General features: G+C 36.3%; 1 protein-coding gene across 3 annotated transcripts in view; it reads right to left on the bottom strand.

Moving 5' to 3' along the window:
* Kcnt2 (potassium sodium-activated channel subfamily T member 2) overlaps positions 1–26,605 on the bottom strand; it is a 353,892-nt gene that overhangs the window by 30,308 nt on the left and 296,979 nt on the right. For all 3 annotated transcript variants that reach the window (XM_075988160.1, XM_075988159.1, XM_075988161.1), the window contains 2 exons: positions 16,431–16,542; positions 1,004–1,105 (listed from right to left, as the gene is read on the bottom strand). In XM_075988160.1, the coding sequence (XP_075844275.1) occupies positions 1,004–1,105; positions 16,431–16,542 (214 nt within the window). The remainder of the gene's footprint in view (positions 1–1,003; positions 1,106–16,430; positions 16,543–26,605) is intronic.

The raw sequence follows: 26,605 nt of genomic DNA, 5'->3' as shown, positions 1-26,605 counted from the left end.
TATAAATTATTTTCTATAATTTTCTAACTCTGAAATTCTTTAGTTAAGTATTTTACAAAACAAATAGTAAAAGAAAGTTACAAGTTGTAGCTAGAAAAAAAAGTGAAATGAATTAAGTTTACCAAAATAGAAATGAATCTAATTCAGCAAATAACATTTGCTATATCATGGGGTGTTGTAAAGTTATATACATTCAAATGTGGACATATGCAGTATATATTGGATTTATACTGTGATATAATTCTGAACTTAGCAGCATACACAGACAGAATAATGTATATATAATAAATAAATAAATAAAAATAAAAATGCTATATTTTTATCTACATATCAGTGTATAAATATGGGTGTCTGGGTGTCACAGGCTTCCTGTGCAAGTCAGAGGAAAAATTTTGGCAAGTGGTTTCTTTTCTACTACAATGTAGGTTTCAGAGATCAAAGTACTGTCCCCAGGTTTATCCACAAGCACCTTACCAATTGCACCATCTAATTGAGCCTTTAGGCAGAAGTTTAAACAAACAACTAACTTTGGTCTCTTGATAACATGAAACAAAAGTCAAACCAAAGAAGACTTAAAAACTGGTCTCTGCTAGAATTTTGGGAACCACTTTATATACTATCATATCATCTACAAAGAGCAAAAGTTTGATTTCTTTCTTTCTAATTTATATTCGTTTTATCTCCTTTTCTTGCCTTATTGCTCTAGCTAGAACCTCAAGTATTATATTGAATAGATATGAAGAGAGTGAACAGTCTTGTCTTGTTCCTGATTTTAGTATGTTTTCATGTCTGAGAACATGATGGCAGATCATATTTTAAAAAATATTTTTGAATAAAATGTTTCAAATCAGCATTTATGTAAGTAAATGTCATGAAAGCATACTAAATTGTTTCAACTCAACTTTTAAGTTAAAAAATCAAAATGTCACTATCACTTATTTTTGCTTAAAATCTAAGTGAAATATAAAATAAGCATTTTGAAGGAAGAAAAGAGATCGTATACCTGATAGAGAAGCGTGTCCAACATGCTGATGCTGAACACTCGTCCCGCAGCAAAAGGCAGTCGAAACATAAAGGCCAGGTTAGAACCTCGTTCTCGCTCTTTCTGTTCAGAACCAGAGGAAAAAGCTGTGAGCATTTAGATCTTATGCACTGCTATGCGGGCAAATTCTCTTGGCAACAATACTTTTTCAACTATTAATAATAACTATGCTCCACCTTCTTTTAAAATTGATTTTGTATATGTTTTTGTGAGTGTGCGTACATGTGTATGCTTAAAAATGAAATTTTAAATATCATTTCAATGTTCATTAACAGCTTTTCTGAATCTATTGGTCCAACACATAATTCAGGATGTCAACCTCTTCATGTGTAAATATTTATTATTGCTACAAGAGATGACATAATGAAACAAGCAAAATAAAATAGTTGAATTGAATTTAAGCAATGGCTAAAGTTACATAATTTATCACGACACTTAGATTTGCATAAATCCTAACTGACAAGGTTATGGCATTATAGGGTTCTGTTCTGAAAAACTAATTTCATCAAATCAGAGAAGTTCTACTGAAAGGGAATTTTGGTGCCCTAAAAATTAAATCCTTCTACCATGTGTCAGCTTTGAACAAAAATGTGTGCCTTTACCATACCCCTAATTGTGAGCAACTTGACCTCGGACGACTCATACTCCACAACTGAGAGAAAGAGGCACATCAAAGATCTCTCCAGGCCATGGCACTTTGGAGAAGCATATCAAAGAGGAAAAAGTTATATCACACCCCATTATTTAATTTTACTTCTCTTTCTGATCCTCAGGATCTCTCTCACACACATACTTACACAAAAGTTCCTTTATGTTTCCAAAAGAAAGTTTATGTAAATGTAAATTTACAAGTATATCATGATGCTCAGTATTTTCTTTATACATAACTCAACTGTTATTTGGATGCTGTAGTACAAACTTGTGAGGCTGAGGCAGGAGGACCATACTGTTATACAGAAGACCTTGCCTCAGAACAAAACAAACCTCTATTTCCTTCTTACTAAGGACAGAAACAAGGAAAAAATGTAACATGTAATAAGTGAAAGAAAGACCAGCCGGGCAGTGGTGGGGCACACTTTTAATCTCAGCACTTAGGAGGCAGAGGCAGGTGGATCTCTGTGAGTTTGAGGCCAGCCTGGTCTGCAAGAGCTAGTTCCAGGATAGGCTCCAAAGCTACAGAGAAACCTTTTCTCGAAAAACAAAAAAGAAAAACAAAGGAAGGAAGGAAGGAAGGAAGGAAGGAAGGAAGGAAGGAAGGAAGGAAGGAAGGAAGGGAAAAGAAAGACCATAAGAGGGCAAGCTAACCTTATGTTTGCCACTCATTAACTTCAAAAGCACTACTTCTTTGCTGCAAGCTTTACTACTGAAGACAGATACTTATGTAACTAAGAAATCCATTTCTTGAAGAAACTGAAGACCCCATTTTTAAGGTAGCAAATTTCAGGGATCTCAAAGAAGAACCCCTCATATTCTTTTCTTTAAAATGAGTTTGAGGCTATTCTGAATGACCATGATCATAAATCACACACAGAGATATACAGAAAGGAACCTGCAACCACTGTGGCAATGGTTCTCAACCTGTGGATTACAACCCCTCTGTGGTCACAAATTAGATACCTTGTGTATTAGATATATGCATTATAATTCATGACAGTAGCAAAACTACAGATATGAAGTAGAAAAATAGCTTTATGGTTGTAGGTCGTTACAAAATAAGGGACTGGATTAAAGGCTCACAGCATTAGGAAGGTTGAGAACCACTGCACTATGGGAATCAGTATGGTGGTTTCTCATATAGCAGAACTATAACTTCATTAAAGTGCTTCTGTACCATGTGTCATGACCAATCTCTAAGTGAACATACCAGAGAGATATTTGCACCTCCATGTTCACAGATTCACTGTTCACAAAGAAAACAAATATTTTGGGATGTCCAACAACAGGTATGTAGATCAAGAACATAATTGCACCCCAGATTTTCTCCTGCTTACTCATTGTGTCAGTAAAGAACTGAGCTTGGGACTTTAACCTTTTTCTCTTTGATTTCTAATCAAAGCCCCTATACTCACTTTTATATTTAACCTTAAATCCACTCATGTGTTTAACCTGAACACCACTAGGTCAAGCTAGCTCATGAACACCCTATCATAAAACAGTAACCCAACTAGTAAATCTTGGTAAAAAAAAAAAAAAACTAATTCATCAATGAAAGAACGTGGTGACTTCCTCCATAATCTGCATATCTACCATATTTTCAAAAATACCACTAGTACAGTCTTCTTTTATTTCTCCTGCTAAACTGTACTGCTTTAACACTAGTTAGATCTCAAATCCGACATTTTCCAACTTCAAGTCTTTGTTACCACTAGACAGCTCCCATGCACAGTTAACTAATCCCTCCTTCCTGGCAGCTCAGCATCTGTTTTTATATTGAGTACATTTACCCTATAATTAGGCTTTTATAGACCTGCCTGGAGAATACAGAAGCAGAAATTCATAAAAAGGAAAACTTTCCTCATTCATAGAATCAGAAATATTCTCATCTTTAGAATGTGTTGTCCAACGAATTTAAATCCCCCACCAGGTTAGTGGGTTAATGTGGAAGTTCTCAGGTGTATCATGATTTCTTTGCACAGGTTAATCCTGCTAGACTATTTTCCAGTTTAATCACATTATTTAAAATGTTTTTTCAAATTTAAGGTTGGCGGTGAATTCCATCTGTTAAAATGATAAAAATGTAGTGCACTATGGCGTGGCTCAGTGATCGACAGAATCATGTAATAGGGTTTGGCTCAAGTGATGCTGCTCAGGTGTTGCATGACCTTGAAGACAGTATTTAGTATTTCTGTTCATGAAATGAGATTGTATTGGCATTCTTATTTCATTGTGATGGCAATAAAGAAAATATCTAAAGATATTTTATAGACAGCAACTAATTAGACAAAATGACATTTTATCACCATTATTTTTTTAATATATTAAATTGTGCTTAGTCTTAAAGGCTTCATATCTTTCTTCTGGAATGTCATTTCCCATGATTTTACTGCAGAGGTTCAGTTGCGATTGTAACACAACTATTACTTCTCCACATAGCCTTTTTTTTTTTTTGTGCCCTTTAGGAAGGCCTTCCTTCCCTAGTTACTCTTGAAAATGACCTTCCACTACTGGCCTTACACAATTGAAATCTATAATTCCTTACTTCCTTTTTTAAAGGTGTTTATTGATAGATGTCTCCATTAGACTTTCTGTGCCATGACAGTACACACCATATGCATGCTTTCTACTCCAATTGCCGCGCACCGCGCCCCTGTGTCTGTGCCCTGTGAGCTGGCACCCAGTTCGCGAGCTTTGGGCAAGGGGGCTGGAAGTTAAAATACACAGACTCGGGGGAGAGAGAGAGAGAGAGAGAGAGAGAGAGAGAGAGAGAGAGAGAGAGAGAGAGAGAGAGAGAGAGAGAGAGAGAGAGAGAATGACGACATGGGTCATCGTTGAAATTCCCCATGAATGCCCTCTTTATTGTGTTCAGGGGCAGATTATACAGAGCTAGCCACGCCCCAGCCAATCCCGCCAGAAACCACTCTCCTGCCATCAGGAACTCCTGAAGGTCAGAGCAGCTGTAGGCACTCAGATCAGGGGATTACAAGAAATTCAGGATCTGGGGTCTCACTGCTCCCAACAATCATGTACACATGCCTTTCTCAGAACAAGAAATTTATTCTTGAATATTTTGTTTGCTCTTTGTTCACCCAAGACCATATGGAGTGAGATTACAAATTCTTAGATGCAATGGAAAAGTTTGGGAGGAAATGTAAATCAAGACTCATTGGAACAAATTATTGGCTTCTGTATCCTCTTTGATACAATTCTTTGACATGCCTTCATTTCTGTTCCTGATGCCTGACAACAGAGTCTCTAACTCTAGTAGCTTTTTAAACATTTATCTATGCAATTTTTCTTAAAAGAGCTTGCCCTGAAAAATTCAAACTGTAACAATCAGCCTTATCTTTGACATGATTATCTCTTTCTAGATGGCTCTTTTTTCATTTACCTCTTTAAACTTCTACTTCAGTCATTCTTTTTTATGAAGATAAATCTTGTGGCTAAACTCTGTCTCTGTAAAAATCCCTTCTTATATTATTTTTTTTCAACATGCTTCTCTGGTTGGGAAAACAGATCAACAAATAAAAGCATCTGCCCTGAAGCCTAACAAACCAAGTACAATTTTAGTTCTCAATGGTGTATGAAGAGAGAACTGACTACAAATTATCCCGGGACCTCAACCCATGCATGTGTAGTGTATGCCCATTACTCAAGTATATGTACATGTATATGTATGTATGTAAATATGAATATAAATACTCATATATATATATATATATATATATATATATATATATATCTTCAGTCACATAGTACCACCTATATAATACATACTACAATATTGACTTGCATTAAACTAAATGAATACCTCATCTATTTTACCAGTCATTTCTTGCCCAGAATTCTGTTTTAATCATCCCAAGCACCCTGCCAGCCTTCATTATCTCTTGTCTGAATAATTGAAATTACTCATAATACATTTTATTTATGTTACAGTGCTCCTTTTTGATAACTACAGAGTTATAATATCAATTATATAAAATCATAAATCTGATGGAGTCACTTTCTTCACGTCCTTAGACAAGCTACAGCTCTTTTTTCTCCATGTAGAAAATTCAAAAGCCAGAGTTTGAATGGCCAGTTACCAGTTTCACCCATCTGTCCAGGTTGGCTGACTAGGACTTCTCAGTGAGAGCTACTGAGGAGCCAAATATATACCTGATTAAATTCAAAAATTCCTTCCTCGCATCTGGCTCCCAACACACCATGGAAAACGTTCTTTTCCTACAGGACACATTGTTTCCCACAGCCTCCCATGAGACTTCATATTGTCTACAATGCCTCAATGTTCCCTAAAGCCGAAATGCATATGAAACTATTCTGTTAAGTGTAAATAGATGGTATTTATCATTTTCTGACTTTGTTTTATTGATTCTTTTAAGGGAAAATAAACCAATGACTCTACGGCAGTCCCTTTTAGCCTACAGTCTTTAAATATGTGAGCAAGTAAAGTCTTAAACAACTGCTTCAATCCTGATGAGAATATATAATATAATCAATTTTGTTACCTAGGCAGAAGACAGATTAATTCAGTAAACTATTCTTTAGTGGTGCTATTATATTGTATTGCAAACGTAAAATTAATTGGCAAAATCCATCATATTTATTTTATCTAAACCTATCTTAAGGAACAAAAGCCCGGACTGGAGAAATGGCCAGCTGCTAAAAGCACTGGCTGCTCTTCCAGAAGACCTGGATTCAATTCCCAGCACCCACATGGCTGTTTTAACTGTCTGTAACTCTGGTTCCAAGAGATCTGACACCTTCATACTAATGTACATAAAGTAAAGTTACATTAGTTTTTAAAATGTTAAAAAAAAGAAGCAGAAGCACAAATGGCTAGAAATTATAAGTTAGAGAGAACTACTACAAGTATAAGATACAGAGAGGCCTCATTTAGATGCCAAGAATTTATCAAAGCTTACTAAGATTTCAACATTTAACATGAATCCTGCTGTCTATTTATTGTAACAATGGGATATTATAGGTCAGCAACTCATCAGGCTTGAAAGCATTTTATCTCTTCTAGGTTTATATTTTTCTGTATGTGATTCTCAGTATGAATTAATGAGATTTGCCCAAACCAAAGACTTTCAATTTTCCACATCAGAAGACAAAATACTAAGTTGTCAAGAATAACTATAAGCTCATTATTGTACACGTGACTTGTGTACATAGAAATTACATCAAAAAAATTGTTTTAAAAAGCAAAATGTTTCCAGGATCTGGCTATTACAAATAATACTGCTACGAACATACTTGAACAAATGCTTTTGTCATATGATAGGGCATCTCTTGGGTATATTCCCAAGAGTGGTATGGCTGGGTCCAGGGGTAGGTTGATCCCGAATTTCCTGAGAAACCGAAACACTGATTTCCAAAGTGGTTGCACAAGATTGCATTCCCACTAGCAATGGATGAGTGTACCCCTTCCTCCACAGCCTCTCCAGCAAAGGCTATCATTGGTGTTTTTGATTTTAGCCATTCTGACAGGTGTAAGATGATATCTCAAAGTTGTTTTGATTTGCATTTCCCTGATCGCTAAGGAGGTTGAGCATGACCTTAAGTGTCTTTTAGCCATTTGAACTTCTTCTGTTGAGAATTCTCTGTTCAGTTCAGTGCCCCATTTTTTAATTGCATATCACCATAGAACCTTCATCTGGTGATGGATGAAGATAGAGACAGAGACCCACACTGGAGCATTGGATTGAGCTCCCAAGGTCCCAATGAGGAGCAGAAGGAGGGAGAAGATGAGCAAGGAAGTCAGGACCACGAGGGGTGCACCCACCCACTGAGACAGTGGGGCTGATCTATTGGGAGCTCACCAAGGCCAGCTGGACTATGACTGCAAAAGCATGGGATAAAACCGGACTCTCTGAACATGGCGAACAATGTGGGATGATGAGAAACCAAGGACAATGGCATGGGGTTTTGATCCTACTTCATGTTCTGGCTTTGTGGGAGCCTAGCCAGTTTGGATGTTCACCTTCCTAGACATGGACGGAGGGGGGAGGACCTTGGACTTTCCACAGGGCAGGGAACCCTGACTGCTCTTTGGACTGGAGAGGGAGGGGGAGAAAAGTGGGGGGAAGGGGAGAGGGGTGGGAGGAGGGGGAGAAGAATGGGAGGAGGGGGAGGGAAATGGGAGGCTGGGAGGAGGGGGAAACTATTTTTTCCTTTTCTCAATAAAAAAAATTCAAAAAAAATAAAATAAAAAGCAAAATGTGTTTAAAGAGTGCATGTTAAATTATGGGGAGAAATACTAATAATAATGGAATCCTTGCTTAATGGCTTGGGATAAAATTTCCTAGAGCAACTGAGAAACACTTAACAGACAACTATTGTGTATTTGGATTAAAATGGGTCTCTAGCATGAACTATCGATGGATGTAGGGGTCCAAACTTGCAGAAATTCATACTTTCGAAGGAGAAACTGGGTAGCAATGTCATGTGATGTAAGCATGTATTAGCAGACTAAGGAGAGTGGCAATATTGTCTTGTGTGAAATAATAGAAAAATTGAGACTTAAAAGAGAAGCTTGCCTGGTAAGCAGACAGAAACAGTACATCATTTCATTTATCTTTATTATCTAGGATAATAGAGTTCAGTTATATTTCATTCATTGTTGTGAAGCTTTATAATTAACTTTTGCTTTATATGAAAATGCAAATACACCCATACACCATGTACTGCTCTTCAAACGCTGCAACTCATAAAAGAATTGCGATGTTGAAATATCAGCAAGCCTGAAAACAAAATAATTTGCAAGATGCAGTTACATCACTTAAAAGAGATAATGAATGAATAAACTGGAATTTTCTAAAGAAAACAATTATAATTCCCACTAGTGGAAACAGGGCCATTAAGGAAATAATATTGACATAAGAATTAAAGTAATAATTCCAATAATTTTAACAAAAGTGTAAGTAAATATGTGAGAATAAAGGCAGTGAGAGGGGAAGAGAGCAAGAGATCACCTTACTTACATTAACTGTTTTGTAGCCATTTTGCAAATGAACTAGCATTAAGTAAGCAGTGTGATAGAATCAAATATAGTATCCATTAATGCAAAATGAATGTAATGGTGGGGTGCTTGTGGGGATGAGTGTTCCACAGTGCAAATGCAGGTCAGAAAATAACTTTCAGAGTAGATTCTGTCTTTCATCTTTGCTTCGATTTTTGGAATCAAATTTAAGTCATCAGGTGTACACAGCAAGTGATTTATCTCACAGTGCCATGGCACCAGGCCTATAAATAATAGCTAATGCCTGGATTTTTACAAGATAAAATATTGATGATTAGTGGTGGTGTAGCCCTTTAATCCCAAGCAGATCTCTGTGAGTTCAAGGCCAGCCTGGTCTACAGAGAGAGTAGCATGATATTCAGAGCTACATAAATAAACCTTGTCTTTAAAAAAAAATGCCAAAACGAAAAAGAAGATAAAAGATATATGATCTTTATGAAAATTGTAAAAGAAAATGGACTACCAAAAATTATCAGGAGTAAATATAAATGACTTCTTGATAAGTCTAGAATATATTGTTTTGAAATGATCTCTAAAACATTATTTCAATTTACTCTTCTTTAACACTTTAAAACATTGGTAGGTTATAATGACATAGGTACATAATATCATTTCTTTATTACTGTATTGCATCGTGAAGGTATCTAATAAAGGGTTTCAGAGATGAAAATTATTTTCAAAACAAAGGCTATAATTGCAGATGAGTATGACATTGCTTAATCTTTAAGAATAACCTTGTCTGTGTCCAGTTTCATGATTTAACTTGAGTTAAAGTGCATGAATACAATTTAAGAAAATTTGTTTATAAAAAGTTAATATACCTGTGTGTTCATATTCAATGTATTGTTCCATTGCTGTGTTGGTTACAATGTATTTTTGTTCCCTATATACTTATTTTTAAGATATAATTTTTAGTTTTATTTCATGTGTGTGAATGTGATGTGGGAGTGTCATATATCAATCTGTTGATTTCATTGGTTAAGCAATAAAGAAACTGCTTGGCCCTCATAGGTTAAAACATAGGTGGGAGGAGTAAACAGAACAGAATGCTGGGAGAAAGAAGCTGAGTCAAGGAGTCGCCATGATTCTCCTACTCCAGACAGACGCAGGTTAAGATCTTTCCTGGTAAACCAGCTCGTGGGCTACACAGATTATATGAAATGGGCTAGTCCAGGTGCGAGAATTAGCCGAGAAAAGGCTAGATATAATGGGCCAAGCGGTGTTTAAAAGAATACAGTTTCCATGTAATTATTTTGGGAATAAGCTAGAGCTAGCCATGTGGGTGGCTGGGTGCCGGGGACGCAGCCCCGCCGCTCCTACTACTACATGAATGGTTGTTTTTTATATATATGTATGTGCACTATATGAATGCCTGGTGTCCACAGTGACCAGAAGATGGCCTTAGATGTTTTGGAACTGGAGTGACAGACTTGCACCAGTCACAATACTGGCACTAGAAACTGAACACAGATTCCTTGTAAGGGCAGCAAGCTCTCCTAACAACTTAGAGATATTTCTCCATGCCCAGTTTCCAGAGCTTTAAAATCTATCTTTTTTTTTCTATTTTAGTCTTGATGTGAAGACTAATATGCTGTTTCTTAAATTATAGTACTAGATAGAAAATTAATTTGTGCTTTGCAAAGTAGTAAGAGAATGAAATAATGAAAGAATGGAAGTGTTAATTAACATAGGAAAGAAATAGATGGGAACTAGTTTTCTAAAACTACCTTGTCTAATATGTACATATATAATACATATATATATATATATATATTTAAATCAAAATATTTCAAAGATACTTGTCAGACTAAGTTTAACTTTTTCGTGAATCATAAAAATTGTCTTTTTGATTTGTAAGCCTATCTACCTTCCTCCTTCTTTCTATCGTATATGCATATCTGTGTTAACAGATAATTAAAACTCTTTAAAATACCCATTGTATTTACTGGTTTAATCTATATTTAATACATATTTTTTCAAGTTTTTTATCATAATATATTTTATGTTAATTACATTCAAATACTAAATGACTTAAGGTACCCCTTTTGCTTAATAATGCATATCTCGGGTACTCAAATTTAGGCAGCCCTATAGAAGTGCTGGTTTATGGAATAAGAATCAGTTTGTGTAAAGATGACACAGTGGTGTTTATGCATCACCTGAAAGCCAGAGGACAGAAAGGTCCCCCAGGCTGGGAACCACAAGTCAGAACAGACTGACAAATATGAAAAGCAGAGAACAGCCTGCGATTTTTTAAAATTGATTTTTATTGAGCTCTATATTTTTCTCTGCTCCCCTCCCTGCCTCTCCTCTCTCCCCCTTCAACCATCTCCCAAGCACCCCATGTTCCCAGTTTACTCAGGAGATCTTGTCTTTTTCTACTTCCCATGTAGATTAGATCTATGTATGTCTCTCTTAGTGTCCTCATTGTTGTCTAAGATCTCTGGGATTGTGGTTTGTAGGCTGGTATTGTTTGATTTATGTTAAAAAAAAAAACTCACCTATGAGTGAGTACATGTGATAATTGTCTTTCTGAGTCTGTGTTACCTCACTCAATATGATGTTTTCTAGCTCCATCCATTTTTCTACAAAATTCAAGATGTCATTAGTTTTTTTTCTGCTGTGCAGTACTCCATTGTGTAAATATACCACATTATCCTTATCTATTCTTCAGTCAAGGGGCATTTAGGTTGTTTCCAGGTTCTGGCTATGCAAAATAATGCTTCTATGACAGAATTGAACGCATGTCCTTGTGGCATGATTGAGTATCCTTTGGATATATACCCAAAAGAGGTATTACTGGGTCTTGAGGAAGATTCTTTGCTAATTTTCTGAGAAACACCACACTGACAACAAAAAGGGCTGTACCAGCTTGCATTCCCACCAGCAATGCGGAAGTGTTCTCTTTTCTCCACAACTTCTCCAGCATAATACATATTTTAATACTGGCAATCAGCCACTTGCCACACCAATCCCTCATTTTATTGCATTTGGAATTTCAGTAGTAATAGTTTTTGTGGACTATGCATTCATCTTCTAAAATAGTACTTGGCAACTCTGTGGAATGTTCAAGAGTAAGCAAACAAATCTCTAGAGTTGCTCACGACCTATCTAGTGGCCCAATGTGAAGATCCTAAATTGAAGTTTTAAAACAATTCACATAGTAAAGTTGTTACTCATATCATTTGTAATTGTCACATTTTTAAAGAAATAAAAAACTGTATATTCTCAAATTCATTTGAAAAAATAAATAAGGATAGAAAAACTTATATTTGTAAAAAACAACATATGAATCTTTACTAATGGATCAAATCCAATATTGCCATTTCGTACCACATTCAATTTAGCAATTATAGAGTCTGAATTTTTCATGAATAATTCAGGTTATCAAGATAGTTGTCTGTATAGAAAATAAGAAGGAAGACAATATTATCTTATGCATTTTTATATGTCTGTATTGCTCATCAAACTATAATTTTCAAGTTTTTTGTTCAATTTTAAAACTGCCAATATTTGGCAAGGCATTTTGTGCACATGCAGTTGTCCAATAAATATCCATTCCCTTCAATTTAATCTAATTTGAGTTTAATTTAATTTAATTCAAGTTTGATTTAAGATGATGTACAAAATTATTTCTTGTTGATTTTGCAAAATGAACATATGCAAAACAAAACCTCAACAGTTTATCTCTGTATGCCCCCCTTTTCGGCTCTCCAATGACTACTAATATTGCCTGTAGCTGTTTGCATTATTATAGCAATTCCCTGTTGTTAGATGGGTGCACTTCCAGTTTCTTAGGTCGTTGTGCTTAGTACACAGAACATGCAAACTATACGGTTCCTACTTCACATGGTTCCCACCTCATCACATAAGTCACAATTCCCAGTTGAACTCAAATCAAAAGGTTTTCTGCTCATCCAGATGTAACTTAGGGCCTCTCAGAGTTTTACCCATCTGCTAGTATTGTGAGTCTACTCACAGAGTACATGAAATGCTATTTCACCAAATAGGATGCAGAGGAACATCCTACAGGGAAAGTCCAGGTCTGGGTGAGACTCTGAGCACAGGACATTCTTGTGCTTAAAGCCAGAATACAGGGAAAAGGTTAAAACCATATATTTTTAATAAACTACACAGTTCATTTCACATTATCATTACTTAGTGAAGGGATAATAATGTCAAAGCCCCAGATGGAAAGATATACTATGGATAAGATAGTTGACTTGAATGCTAACACCAATGGAAGCTTCTGATATGGGGATTAGCATACCACTCACTGGGATATACAATCTTGAGACTTCTGGTAATGGTCGAGGCTTAGCAACTGCAGGATGTAACTGGGGATTATCAAGACGTTTTTAAGACAAATACTTAAAATCATACTTGGAAAGTTCTATGGACCAGTGGTGATGCTTCTCTACTTTCAGCTACTTTTCCATTTTGAACCTGAAACTCTTGCTGTGGCAATAGGCTCAGGACTCTTGCTGTCACCTTCATAATTGCTAAAGCATCAGAACCAGGAAGGTGCTCTCTGGCCTCTCTTGCAGTTTTTCTTTCACAAAAACCATAAAATTATCCCAGGTAAATTCTTGTAAGAGTACTTGATAATACTTATAGTTCAAGGCCAGAACAATGGTTTACTGGGTACACACAGGTAACACATATGTACACACACACACACACACTCCTACTAATAGTACATAAGATAAAATCTTAAAGAAAGACTTATTCCATAGGTTTCTTTCTAGATTTAGATCATCAGAAGATGTCTACTCGTTCCTAGAGAGGCATGACAAATCATAATAAACAGGCATTCCAATGTTTATCTCATTTACACCTTGACTGCCCAGAGTGAAGTTTATTATTAAATATCACCTTTTGTCCATGAGCTTCACTCAAACCCATTTTAATATTTTATTAATAAGACTAAGAACCCAAAGAAAGGACTCCAATTTCTCCTTCCTGTATGATCACATAGTCAACATCTAGCATATAGAAAGTGCTACTTCACCACAAAAATCTCTTTCTAGGTAAAGATTCCACTATTCTCACTTTCTGTCATTCAATCAACCAGTAGCTTTTCCACTTTCTCTATCTTTAATACCCTAAAAAGTTTTCCACTCCTGATCCCTCACCTAAACAACCTCACAATAAATCACAACAAATGAGATTCCACTGAATGGATTTTCATGGGTGTCCACTAGAGGGTCTTTTCTTAGTAACATAACTCTCTGTTTTTTGCAAAGATATACAAATTTTATTTTCCCTATATATAAACAAAGGTAGATAATTGATTGTTATATGCTCAAAATACATGTTCTTGGTTAATAAAATGTTACATATAAATAACTGACATAGCATGTATAATCTGCTTTTGATATCCAAATAAAGTTTTCTATATTTATACAAAGGATTTTTTAAGATATCAATACATTTACTTTTTAAATAAATGTATAAATAAAGATTAAAAATGTCCATCTTGCCTTTTGTATGCTTAGTTCAAGAAACATACAACTGCATAGTTTTCATGAATGCTGGGACTATTATCCACATTTATGACATTTCTGCATCAAATGGCTTTGAAAATAACTATAGAGAATAGGATCAAGATTTATGATATGCACTGGGTTTTGATCCTACTTCATGTTCTGGCTGTGTGGGAGCCTAGCCAGTCTGGATGTTCACCTTCCTAGACCAGGATGGAGTGGGGAGGGCTTTGGACTTTCCACAGGGCAAGGAACCCTGACTGCTCTTCAGACTTGAGAGGGAGGGGGCGAGGAGTGGGGGGAGAGGGAGAGGAGTGGGGGGACGAGGAGAGGAGTGTGTGTGTGAGGGGGAGTGGGAGGCTGGGAGGAGGCGGAAATTGTTTTTTTCTCAATAAAACAAAAAGAAAGTTAAAAAACTAAAATAAAAAAGATTTATGATATTATAAACAAATATAATTCATTATTTAACATCATTTAAATACTTATTAACCTAAATACTAGACTGTTATGCCTTTATTATGAACCATAACCTTTACATGACATAATTTATTTTTTAGTGTCATTTTCCTGATAAGATTTCAAGACTAGATCCATGGGACTAACTAGGCTCTCTGTATGTGGGAGACAATGGTGAAACTTGAATTATCTGAGGGGCCCCTGGCAATAGGATCAGAATCTATCTCTGACACATGAGCTAGCTTACTGGAGCCCCTTTCCTATGACTGGATGTCAAGCTCAGCCTTAATGCAACTCAGTGGGGCTTGGTTCTGCCTCAAAATAATGTCCAAGGCTTTGTTGACCCCCCAATGGAGTCCTTGGGAGAAATGGATGGGAGGTAGGTTGTGAGGGAGGTGAGAGGGAGCAGAAAGAGGGGTAGAGGGAGAACTGTGTTTGGAATGAAAAATATAATTTTCTTTAAAAAAGTAAATTAATTTAAAAAAGAGACTTCAAGGCTAGAAACAAAAAAATAACTAATCCATATTCCATTACTGAGAAGTGTGGAGATTTGGCTTCCGACTCCAGAGCCTAGGCTCTCCATTACAATGTCATCCATTTCACTTGTCAGGACAATGCAAAAGGTACACGTCATCACCAATTCCACCCAGATTCCTAACTACTGTATTTGCTTATGGGGACTGGGCCCATTTAACTCTCACTAAAATACCTTTAAGTATTGAAATGGTGTGGCGTCCTGGAAGTTGTTTGCTCTGAACTCTCATGGATCTATATTTACCATACACTATTGATTTGAGGCGCGTATAATTCTGAATTTACACCACATCAAGCTTATTTTCTACATCAGTAACTAAAGAATATCAATGATTTCCCTAGTGCCAAAGAATAGTAATGCAAGGGTAGTCTACCATAGCATATGTTTTAATTCTGGAGACTGAAAACACAGAGAATACCCCAAACACTTTATCACTATATATCTTTAAGAAGTTCAGGCAGTATCTGTTATGATAGTGAAACTCATCTTTGAAGCAAGATATTCTGACTCTATTCCGTTGTGCTTGTACTGGCCCTAAACAACTCACAAGGAAACTGTTGTTGGGCCATATGAATTATGAAGTTTGGTGATCAGCAAACCTTAAGTAGCTCCTGTTAGCCTGATCATTGTGCAATGTATCTACACTTAAGTAAGCTAACCGCATACAAGAATGACCTGAAACATTGATCTTTGCTGTTGAAAACTGAAGAACCATGAAGTATCTCCTGATGAGGTATTAGCGAATCTCCTGAGTAGGTATCTACAATCCGTTGTGCATTCCTTAGTCATAAAGTTCCCCTCCTGAGAAGTTGTCCACAAATCTAGCATCACCCAAGAGTCGAGAAGCCATGGATCCCACTCAGCTTAGTCCTTAGAATGGAAACCAAACTTTACAATCTACAGAACATTGCCACAAAATCGTTGGTCTTTTGAGCATAGTAATTGCGTAATCCTAATTTGGGGATTATTTTGAAAGACTCTTATTAAATCAAATCTCCAGTCTTTAGTGCATTTTGCTCCTGCTTTTCAGATTCTAGTGTGCTCCGGCAGCTCGATTGAAGAGGTAGGTACCCTTGCCTGGGTAAACAACAAAGCTGGCTTTGTCTCAGGCTGTGCTAGAGTTATGACTGAAGCCAGCAACCATCAAAGCCTATTATTCTTTAAAGGTACATATCTTCCATGAGTCTTTGAACCCAAATAGACAAACTTCCTTAATATTGGTCTTACCTTTTCCAGTTTTGAAAGTGCAAGAGAGTAACAGTCCTTGGCTCTGAATTGCATGAATCTCATATTTGCTGGGTGAGTAAGCTCAGTGATAATACTGAGACTGGAAAACAACCTAAATTAAAGAAAAAAAATTGCATCACACTAATAATCCAATATGGTATGTTATTATAATAACATATTTATGAATGAGTGATTCTTAGCATTAGGCATAAAACTACATCCAATTACAACTTCAGGCACTGCCACATAAAATGATCTGTAAAATATAAGAAAAATGTAGCACTATTTTTAAAAATATTTTACCAACATATTTGTACTGTAAGAAAAAAATAAATTCAGCAATTTTCCTTTAATTTGATGTTTTATTTCCATAATTATGAAACAGCACAGAAGGGAAACTCATAAAGTTGATTTAAGAAGGTATTAAGATTACTTTGTGGGTGATATTAAAATAAAATATATGACTATTTAAATTGCTATAAAATTCACATGATGCTCTTCTTGACCATTCTATGAGATTTTCTAAGCTATGATTCCTAGTCTAATTCCACACTCTTTCTAATATCAAATCTTGGCACAAGGAGCTCCTCAGATAAGAAAATAGCATAATTTAGGTAAATTCCACAATAAATTGAAGTCAAGGTGAAAGCATTAATAAAGATGTTACAAGATGAGCTGAGTGTTTTTGAACTACCCCCTTTCCATATGTTTCTCTTATATACTGAAAAAATCACATATCCACACATACTTGACTTTTTCACCCTCACAGAGTAGCACATCATGATTGTACAATAAATGACTATTTTTGCTTCTGTTGCTGTTCTGGTCTAGCTGACCTTCATGCATCACTTACAGTTTTTCTGGTTCTAATGTTTTGGGATTTTCTAGTAGTTATTTCCTATGGTAATATGCTTCCTTTCCCAAATAATGCCTTTAAGTTAAATTAAGCTAATATCACTTAAAATGCCAATAGCAGTTTGAACTCATCTCTGAGCTCAAGGACTAACATTGACTGAAAAGTATGAATCATAAACCATTTGTCTGGGCCTCAAAAACAAATCAACTTTAGTTCCTATTAACTCCAATGCTGATGCTAGTCTAGCTTTAGCAGTTCATTGCTTGACAGTACTTTACAAATGAATGTGTTTGTTTTAAAGAGGAGCCCTATTCCTGAGCTATGGTGCTGGCTGGAGAGGAGGTTTTACATTTCCTGGGGTCTAATTTCCTGATGCTGATAGAAGATTTGCTGAAACATCTCCCACCTCCCAGGGGAAGTGTGACAAGATAACACTTCAGCAGAATGCAGGGGCATGTTCCCAGTAGAGTCAACAGCTCATGATGACTTCCTATAAAGTCTCATTCCAAGGGCTCCCTTAACTGTTCAAGTTAGCATGCTAAAGTCATTCTTCTTAATAATCTTTTTCAGAGTTATATGTGAAATTTGTATATCCCGTTCTTTACCCAGGTGGGACCTTAGGAACCTTGGCATCATTCGTGCTTTATAAACTAAGAACTGTAGGCAGTATAATGCCTTCATCTTAGTTTTGATGGCAGATCTTATTTGTCTAAGTAACATGTAGCACAGGTGAAACAAATAATACCAATAAATAGGTTTAACATAAAAAACACGGTCACATTTTTTTTTTGTGTGTGTGTGTAACATGCCATTGTTTTGATTGTTTATAAGGAAAGGAGCCCAGAAGACTTTGAATGATTTGTGAAATATTTAGCCAAGGGGCAGGAAATAGATAGTATTTCCAAGGAATTTAAATTTAAATGTTTTATGTATTTATTTATTTATTATTGTTACTATTTTACGTGTGTGTGTGTGTGTGTGTGTGTGTGTGTGTGTAAGAAAGAGAGAGAGGGGGAGAGGGAGAGAAATTACTACAACATGCCACTTGTATGGCAGGCCCCCTTTTTGCTGAGCCACATCACTGCTATATCTTATAGAGATTTTATTTTATTTTATTTTTTTGCTTAGTCTTTTTTCCCTAAGATACCATTGTTTGCTGTCCTCTTCAACCTTTACATGCTTGAAATCAAAGGTATTTTTTAAATTTCTTCTAGAATCCAGTTAAAATGAGAAATTTTAAATCCTTTGAAGTGAAAATCCTCCTCTAAAGCTCCCTGGAATTTGATTTTCACACTATCTTTTGCCCTATACTCTAGGGATTTTCTCTTATGAAACAGCAACATCTAGAAAGGCCAGGTATTCCTTTCATGGCCTACCACTGCCTATCTCTTATATATCATTAACTAACAAATCTTTTAAGACCTATTTTCTGAATCTTGGCTCATGCTGTTGGGATGAAGGGTTAGTGGTATACACAGCGCTTCTGCTGTCTACTTGACAAGTAAGCTATATAGTTTGCATCCCAAGCAATCTCCTTTCAGAATTATTGTCTTTTTATTTCAAAGCCAGTTAGCTAATAAAATAATAATACTAAATATAGTTAAAATATGCGATGTCACAGCCTGTATTTAATAATAGGAGCTTACAGGTAGTTAAATGGAATAAGTAATGTCACTAAAGCAGATCAATTAACACAGAATCTTGTAGTTTAATTAGACACTAAATGCTGCAATCTATACTTGAACTTCCTTCTTTGCTGTTCCCATTTGTACCTCCTTTCTGCAAAACTGTAAGGAGGATGGCTTAAACTCACACTACCATTTCAATGTCTACAGACTTGTGCTGTTCTGTTCCAAACCATCACATGAACTTCAATCTGTAGAACTACTTGAGTTGCTATCATTGTGGCTCTGGCTGGTCTTGGTGGATCTATCAAATCTAATATTGACCAGACAACAAAATCACATCTTCTTGCTTGGTACTTTGATGTTTGGTTGTTGGGAGATTCCAACTTCTATTGCAAATCAAGAGAACTAGCTACATTATCTACTCAAACCAAAAGTGGCAAATCGTCTTAAGAAATCACTTACAATGGGCACTTTACTGAAGAAATTTAAGCACACACACACATACACACAAAAAATATGCATTTACTGTAGAATTTCCATAGTCAGAATCTAACTAATCCTTCAGAATCAAGACAATACTCAAAAAGTCATTTCTTACTACTCTAATACATATTGGATACTTAGTAAAGAAAGTCAGATAATCAGAAACAATAATATATTATTAAGAATATCTAGCAATATATTGACTTTTCATATATTAAAAGTCAAATGTATTTTTGAAATATCAAGTCTATTACCTAGCATAGAGAGTGGTAGACCTGTCCTTAGTACTGTTCTAGGACTAGAGAGCTGGTGTCTAACATCTAATTTAACAACAACAAAAAAAAAATGGTAAATGTCCATTACTAGCAATCTCTGGACTTAAGGAAATACAAAAGAGATATTGAAGTGAAATACTCATTATTCAACTCTGAGAACTGACTGTGGAGACAGCAGAGCTGAATGATTACAAGCCAGTGTATATTAGTTTAAGTGGTGGTAAACTGCGGCAGACTGGGATACTCCTATATGAAGGGACATTAGGACACTAGTGAATACCTTCCGAGGCAAACATAGCTTCTTAAGGAGAGAAATGTATGTCATCTGTTGGAGAATTGTTATCTTCCTACAATGTGTAAATGCTACAAGCATATGGCTTATTTTCTAACTCATTAGATGAAACAGAATAATAGATAGGGCCTAAGAGAGAGTGAATAATAATTAAAATTGCAAGATTCAATTATATTTGAATGACTACTATGGTTGAAATTTTATTGTGAACAAAATGTATGTGACTTGTCTCTTATTCATAAATAAATTTTACTATTTTAAACTAAGCAGTAATGCATTAGCTAAGCCTGCCACCTAGTGAAAATTTAAAAGTAATACTCATGCGATAAAGTATTATAGGACCCTTTATGTCTATAAAACATTACTTCTATTCAATTACAGTATTCATTTATGTATTCATTTGCCTAATACATTTAATTATGTTTCTTATAAATACTGATGCCATAAGTCTATTTCTTAGTCTTGATATTTGCTAAACACATTGTGAATGCTAAACAGTTTAGAAATAACATTATATAATAAGCCTCTTTTTTCCTTAGATACTAAGAATAGATATAACAATACAGCAATTAATAAAGTAATATAATTAGTTTTATTTTATTCTCTTGCTTGCTGCTTTATTTTATTATAAATTCGTTTAATATAATTAAATCATTGCAAACGTAAATCAAATAAAATAATCACATCTTTTTGCTTGATACTCTGATGTTTGGCTGTTGGGTATGTAGATAGTTCTGTCCTAGCCAGGTGCTAAAAAAGTCATGTTTAGAGAAACTGGGTCATGTACTGGTTTCTCATCCTTATCTTCCTTCTCCTTTACCATAAGAATATCCTGAGCACAGCTGCCTAGTGGGTGTGAGTAAATACTTAATTAGCTCTTGAAGGTAAGTGCTAAAACACCAGTCTGTCCTGTCTGGGATAGGGAGGCAGATGAAGGTCTCCTTGATATCTGTGATTGGGACAGTTTGATTGGCCAGCTCACCTCTTCTTTCCTCTGCCCAATAATCCTAAGTGACCCTTAGAAAAAGATTCTCTGCAGCACCCCACTTGACCCTTACTCCCCATAAAAGTTCTGCTTGCTCTCTTTCTACAATAAAATCCCCTGTCAGTTTTCTTCCGTACCAGATCTCTTTTGTAAGATACATTCTCTCTCCATAAAATTTATGCTTCAATTTTAGGACACAAAGGACCTGGAAGGCACTGATAATAGTAGCTTCAGGGAACATTGGCATTATGCCATCATAGTCCCCCAAATTATGTTCAATGGAGAAAAGGAGTCTCCCTCAAACTCCAGGAATTGCTCTCCCATCTCAACACTATTTGATTGTTTTTAATAATTATGAAGCAAAAGTACTTTAGGTATACCTTTAATTAAATTGCTTCATAATTTCTTCTACAGGCTACTATCACAAAAAGTCTTCCAGTAATTTTTATGTTGTTTTTTCTTAATCAGTATAGTGGGAACAGCTTGTATATTCTCAACACTTCCTAGATGCTTGACAAATCTGTGAGTCAAGCGTACCCCATTACTAAACCACAAGTGAAAGCATTGGCTGTAGAGGTCATTGTATCCTGCTACTGATCTAATGCAGATTTTGGTCTATTTTTTTAAGAGATGACAGGCCTGTAAGTTGGTTGCATGTTCATAGTGCTCATTATCTTACAAGTTCTTTCGCCAAATTTTGGTAAACAAAATCGACAATGCTTCTTATTGAAGTAAAATGAGCACAAATGAAGTTTTGCCGGAAATTACTCCTGAATTTTTACCATTTCAATATAACACCAAATTAACTGCATACTTAAGGAGTAGTAAACATTTTTACTGTATTCTATGCAGAGAAACTTTTCTTTCTTAGACATTTTCTCCTCTCCTTTCACCTCATACCTGTTCCTAAATCTGCCTGTTTGTCACAGATTGGTTAAAACAAACAGTACATCCTAATAATACTGTTTTCTTTCTTAGGAACACAGGTGGATTCTGTTAAAATTTCAAACAACACCAACCAAAAACATCAATAGCTTAACCTGGCTATTTTTAATCCAATTCTGATGTGCTTATTTAAATTTAGCTTTTTCACAAACCTATGAAAATAAGATTTTTTGTTTCTTAGTTTTCTGAGACAGGGTTTCTGTGTGTGTGCTACCACCACCTGGTGGAAATAATTGGTAAGTGAATTGGTGTGTGTGTGTGTGTGTGTGTGTGTGTGTGTGTGTGTGTGTGTGTGTTTATGTGGGCATATACACCTGTATGTACACGTGCACATGCACATGTGTGCACATTTGTGTAGAGACTGCATGTTATTGTCAGGTATCTTCCTCAATTGATATTTACCTTATTGCCAGTGTCACTCACTAAACAGACAGTTTAGGGATTTGTCTAGATTAGTCAGCCAAGGAACCCCGAAGACCCCACTTCTCTGTGCCCTAAGCTTGTAGAGTTCACCTTCAGGTTGCTGAGTCGGCTATCTATGTGTGTTCTGGAAATCAGAACTCAACTTCTTATGTTCATGAGACTTTACCCACTGAGCCAAAAAAGTTAAATTTGAAAGAAAGGCACTAAATTTCTTTCCATTTGGAATATATATATATATATATATATATATATATATATACACACATCTTCATCTTGGAGGAGGTGTGCTAGTGTTTCTCATTAGCTGTGGGAATAGGAGATAGTAAGATAGACATTAATAGAAACAGACTTGGCACCAGTCTTCTCAATGATTTTTAGTCTTTAGAAATGGTTTTTGAGGAGAAGGGTATCAACGGATTAGTGTCTAGGAATCTGATTTCTGAGTAAAGTAACAGACATATTCTATTTCTTCATGCTTTTCTCTAGGGACTCTGAAGATTTCTGGGTAATGGTATCCCAGATTTTCATGCTATAAAGAAGTCTACCACTATCAAGTAAATATACAGAGAGAGAGAGAGAGAGAGAGAGAGAGAGAGAGAGAGAGAGAGAGAGACCAAGTACCTATTCTCTGTATTCTAAGGGAACATAGGTAGAATTTGTTTTGATATGTTTTAAGTAACTCAGTACACATGCACTGCTAAAGGTATATTTGTGGTGAATTAAAGTATAATTTAGATGGCACATTGAGCAAAATACTAAGACTCGGTGGCTTTGGGCATAGGTAAATTCCACTACACAGAAAGAGATGAGAAGCAAAAGTGCAAGATAGAAGAGCTAGTTCCAGGACAGGCTCCAAAACCACAGAGAAACCCTGTCTCAAAAAACCAAAAAAAAAAAAATAAAAAATAAAAAGAGAGAGTCTTAGAGACAAAGATGAACAATTGAGGAGCGACTGGTGGGGATAGTACTAAGCTTTGGGAAGATGTGCCACTGCTGAGGTTCCTTGTATAGCAAGCTAGCAGGGAAACATAAAGGTAACAGAAGGTTGATCTTTTAGGATATAGATTCTGTCTCTTCTTAGATTGTCAGATCTCTGTGTATAAAGTACAGCTGTGTATAAAGACTGAACTCTTGCCTCTGATTATTGGTGCTGGGTAACTGACAGATCAAAGTCTGCTATTCTGGTGCAGACTGACTGATTGGAACTTCATAAGTAAAGGAAGCCGGAATGCTGCAAATCTAGAGCCCCGTGTCATCAGGCTACCTTCAGTCTCCTTAGCCTTTTATTGCTCACCTTTAGCTGACCTAATATTCTCATAACTATTAGCTAGAATGCTTTTGAAATCTCCTTTTGAAACCCAACATGTCACTAGCTTCTGCCATTCCAAAAGTTAAAAATACTATCAGAAAGCACCAGAGACCTACAGCAAAGGTATCTCTGTTTTGGTGTAAGCCATCCACCAGACACTTCCAATGATGTATTTGAACATACTTTGATTTTTTTACTTTTCTTTTTATTCTGTATCTATAAAAACTTTGTGAAACTGTTTCCATCCTGGACCATGTTATTTGGGACAACCTGAATCTATGTTGCAGGCCCATGGTCTGTCACATCTGTCTCTAGCTTAATCTTTTACTCCCCGTTAGAGGAGAACTGTGATTTATATGGATACTGCTAATATTCTTATAAGCAAACCCAGCTGGGAAAAAGGAACACATCAAGACAATAGCAATTAAAAGGCCTTTCCCTAGGATTTGGGCATCAGACATGTCTATAATCCCAGAAATAAAATTGCGGCTGGGGAGTCAGAGGCAAGTGGTCTTCCAGTTAGATACTAGCTTGATGTACACAGTGAAACCTTGTCTAAAAGCAAAGTAAGTAACAAAATACCTTTGTAGAGATGGGATAAGCTAAGTAGTTGAGAACATGTTCAGTATTTTTCAAGGGACTGAAGTTTCCTTGGTTCTCTATGTTCCCTAATTTCCCATTGGTGAAAAAATCAGAAAGAAAAGAAAAAGACCTATTTGAGTTTTCTGTTGAACTAATTTCTTTTTACATAAAACACACCAACCTGGAAGCTCCTTGTGGTTCTGTCAACACTGTACAACTTTATTGGTGATCAGGGAAATACAAATTAAAACAACTTTGAGATACCATCTCACACCTGTCAGAATGGCTAAAATCAAAAACACCAATGATAGCCTTTGCTGGAGAGGTTGTGGAGTAAGGGGCACACTCATCCATTGCTGGTGGGAATGCAAACTTGTGCAACCACTTTGGAAATCAGTGTGGCGATTTCTCAGGAAATTCGGGGTCAACCTACCCCAAGATCCAGTAATACCACTCTTGGGAATATACCCAAGAGATGCCCTATCTTATGACAAAAGCATTTGTTCAACTATGTTCATAGCAGCATTATTTGTAATAGCCAGAACCTGGAAACAACCTAGATGCCCTTCAGTGGAAGAATGGATGAAGAAAGTGTGTAATATATACATATTAGAATACTACTCAGCGTTAAAAAACAATGACTTCGCAATTTTTGCATGCGAATGGATGGAAATAGAAAACACTATTCTGAGTGAGGTATCCCAGTCCAAAAAAAGATGAACATGGGATGTACTCACTCATAATTGGTTTCTAGCCATAAATAAAGGACATTGAGCATATAATGTGTGATCCTAGAGAAGCCAAATAAGAAGGTGAACCCAAAGAAAAACATATAGTCATCCGCCTGGATATGGGAAGTAGACAAGATTCCAGGGCAAAACCTGGGAACTTGGGGATGAGGTGGCATGGGGCTATGGGTGAATGGGGTGAGAAACGTGAGAAGGGGAGAATGGGGGGAGCTTGGGGGAATGGGATGGTTGGGATAAAGGAAGGGTGGACACGGGAGCAGAGAAATATATATCCTAATTAAGGGAGCCATCTTAGGGTTGGCAAGAGACTGGACTTAGAGGGGCTCACAGGTCTCCTGGGAGATGTCCCCAGCTAGTACCTTGAGCAACTGAGGAGAGGGAACCGGAAATGACCCTATCTTATAGCCAACTTTAGAACCACTAATCACACTGATCAGAAGAGAAGGGACAGAGAGATAGGGAGGCTTTAATAATCTGTATTAAAATGACACACTTGTATGTCACATTGCAGAGAGAAATCTACATATACTTATTAATAGTTTAGCATGTAAAAATACTAATGACTTTTTTCTGAATTATTGATCCCTTATTCCCTAGTGCAGATGGTCTGGAAGAGTGCAAGGTTAATGCTGGCAGACACTAACTCCACTCAGCATTTCAAGAAAAGTCTGAGACAAGACATCTTGAGAATGAGAAATAGGGAAAAGAATGATTACAGGGGAACTCCAGACATAACGAGTCTTTGAAAAGTTACTGATTACCTTACCAGAGGGGCAATACTGAGTTCTGCAATGATTGACAGACAACCTCTGCCTCATCCTTACCTCATGAAGTCTACTGGCTGAAAATGAGAGGGAAAACAAGTTATTAGGATGTTAATTAATCCACTGCTTTGTCATGTCACCGACTCTTTGGCTAAAGAACAACTTAAAGATTCAATTTCAGTCTCTTCTTATTCATGTTTAGTTTCAGGCAACACAGACACAATTATTTACTTATTTATTTTTAATTATGTTTGTGTTTGTATGTAGGTATGTGCACATAAGTGCAAGTGCTCACATTTGCCAGAAGAGGGAGTTTGATCCTAGAATTACAGGCAGTTCTCAGCTACTAAACATGGGTGCTGGGAACCAAACTCTTGTCCTCTGAGAGAGTTCTATTTGATAAGGATTAGGAGTGATGGATTTGTTGAAGTAGGCTTGACTTTGCTTGAGTAAGTGTCACTGTGGGTGGGCATTGAGATTTCAAAAGTCTTTGTCTCTCTTTGTCCTCTACCTCTCCAGCACCATGCTCCCCCACTCAATGATAATAAAAAGGCTAGCCCCTGAAACAGCAAGCAAGGCCTCAATTAAATGCTTGTTGTCATAAGAATTGTCTTTGTCATGGTGTCTCTTCTTAGAATTAGAAGAGTAACAATGATACTTTCTTTTTTTTTTCTTTTGTTTCTTAGTGAATTCAGAAGTGCACTTGGTCCAGAATAACACTGGGACCAAGAGCAAGTTTCCTGTTCAATATGCACTAAAGGGCAAAGTTTTCTGCTTTACTCTTGTTTCTTCTGAAATAAAGTAACTGTCTACTATCTCTGTCAGTTTATCAGAGGAATGGATACTAGTATTTTCTGTTCTTTGTATCTTGTCGATTCTGCAAA

The sequence above is a fragment of the Microtus pennsylvanicus genome, chromosome 10, assembly GCF_037038515.1.
Source record: "Microtus pennsylvanicus isolate mMicPen1 chromosome 10, mMicPen1.hap1, whole genome shotgun sequence".
In the NCBI taxonomy this organism is placed as follows: Eukaryota; Metazoa; Chordata; class Mammalia; order Rodentia; family Cricetidae; genus Microtus; species Microtus pennsylvanicus.
This window is presented reverse-complemented; position numbering and strand designations above follow the sequence as displayed.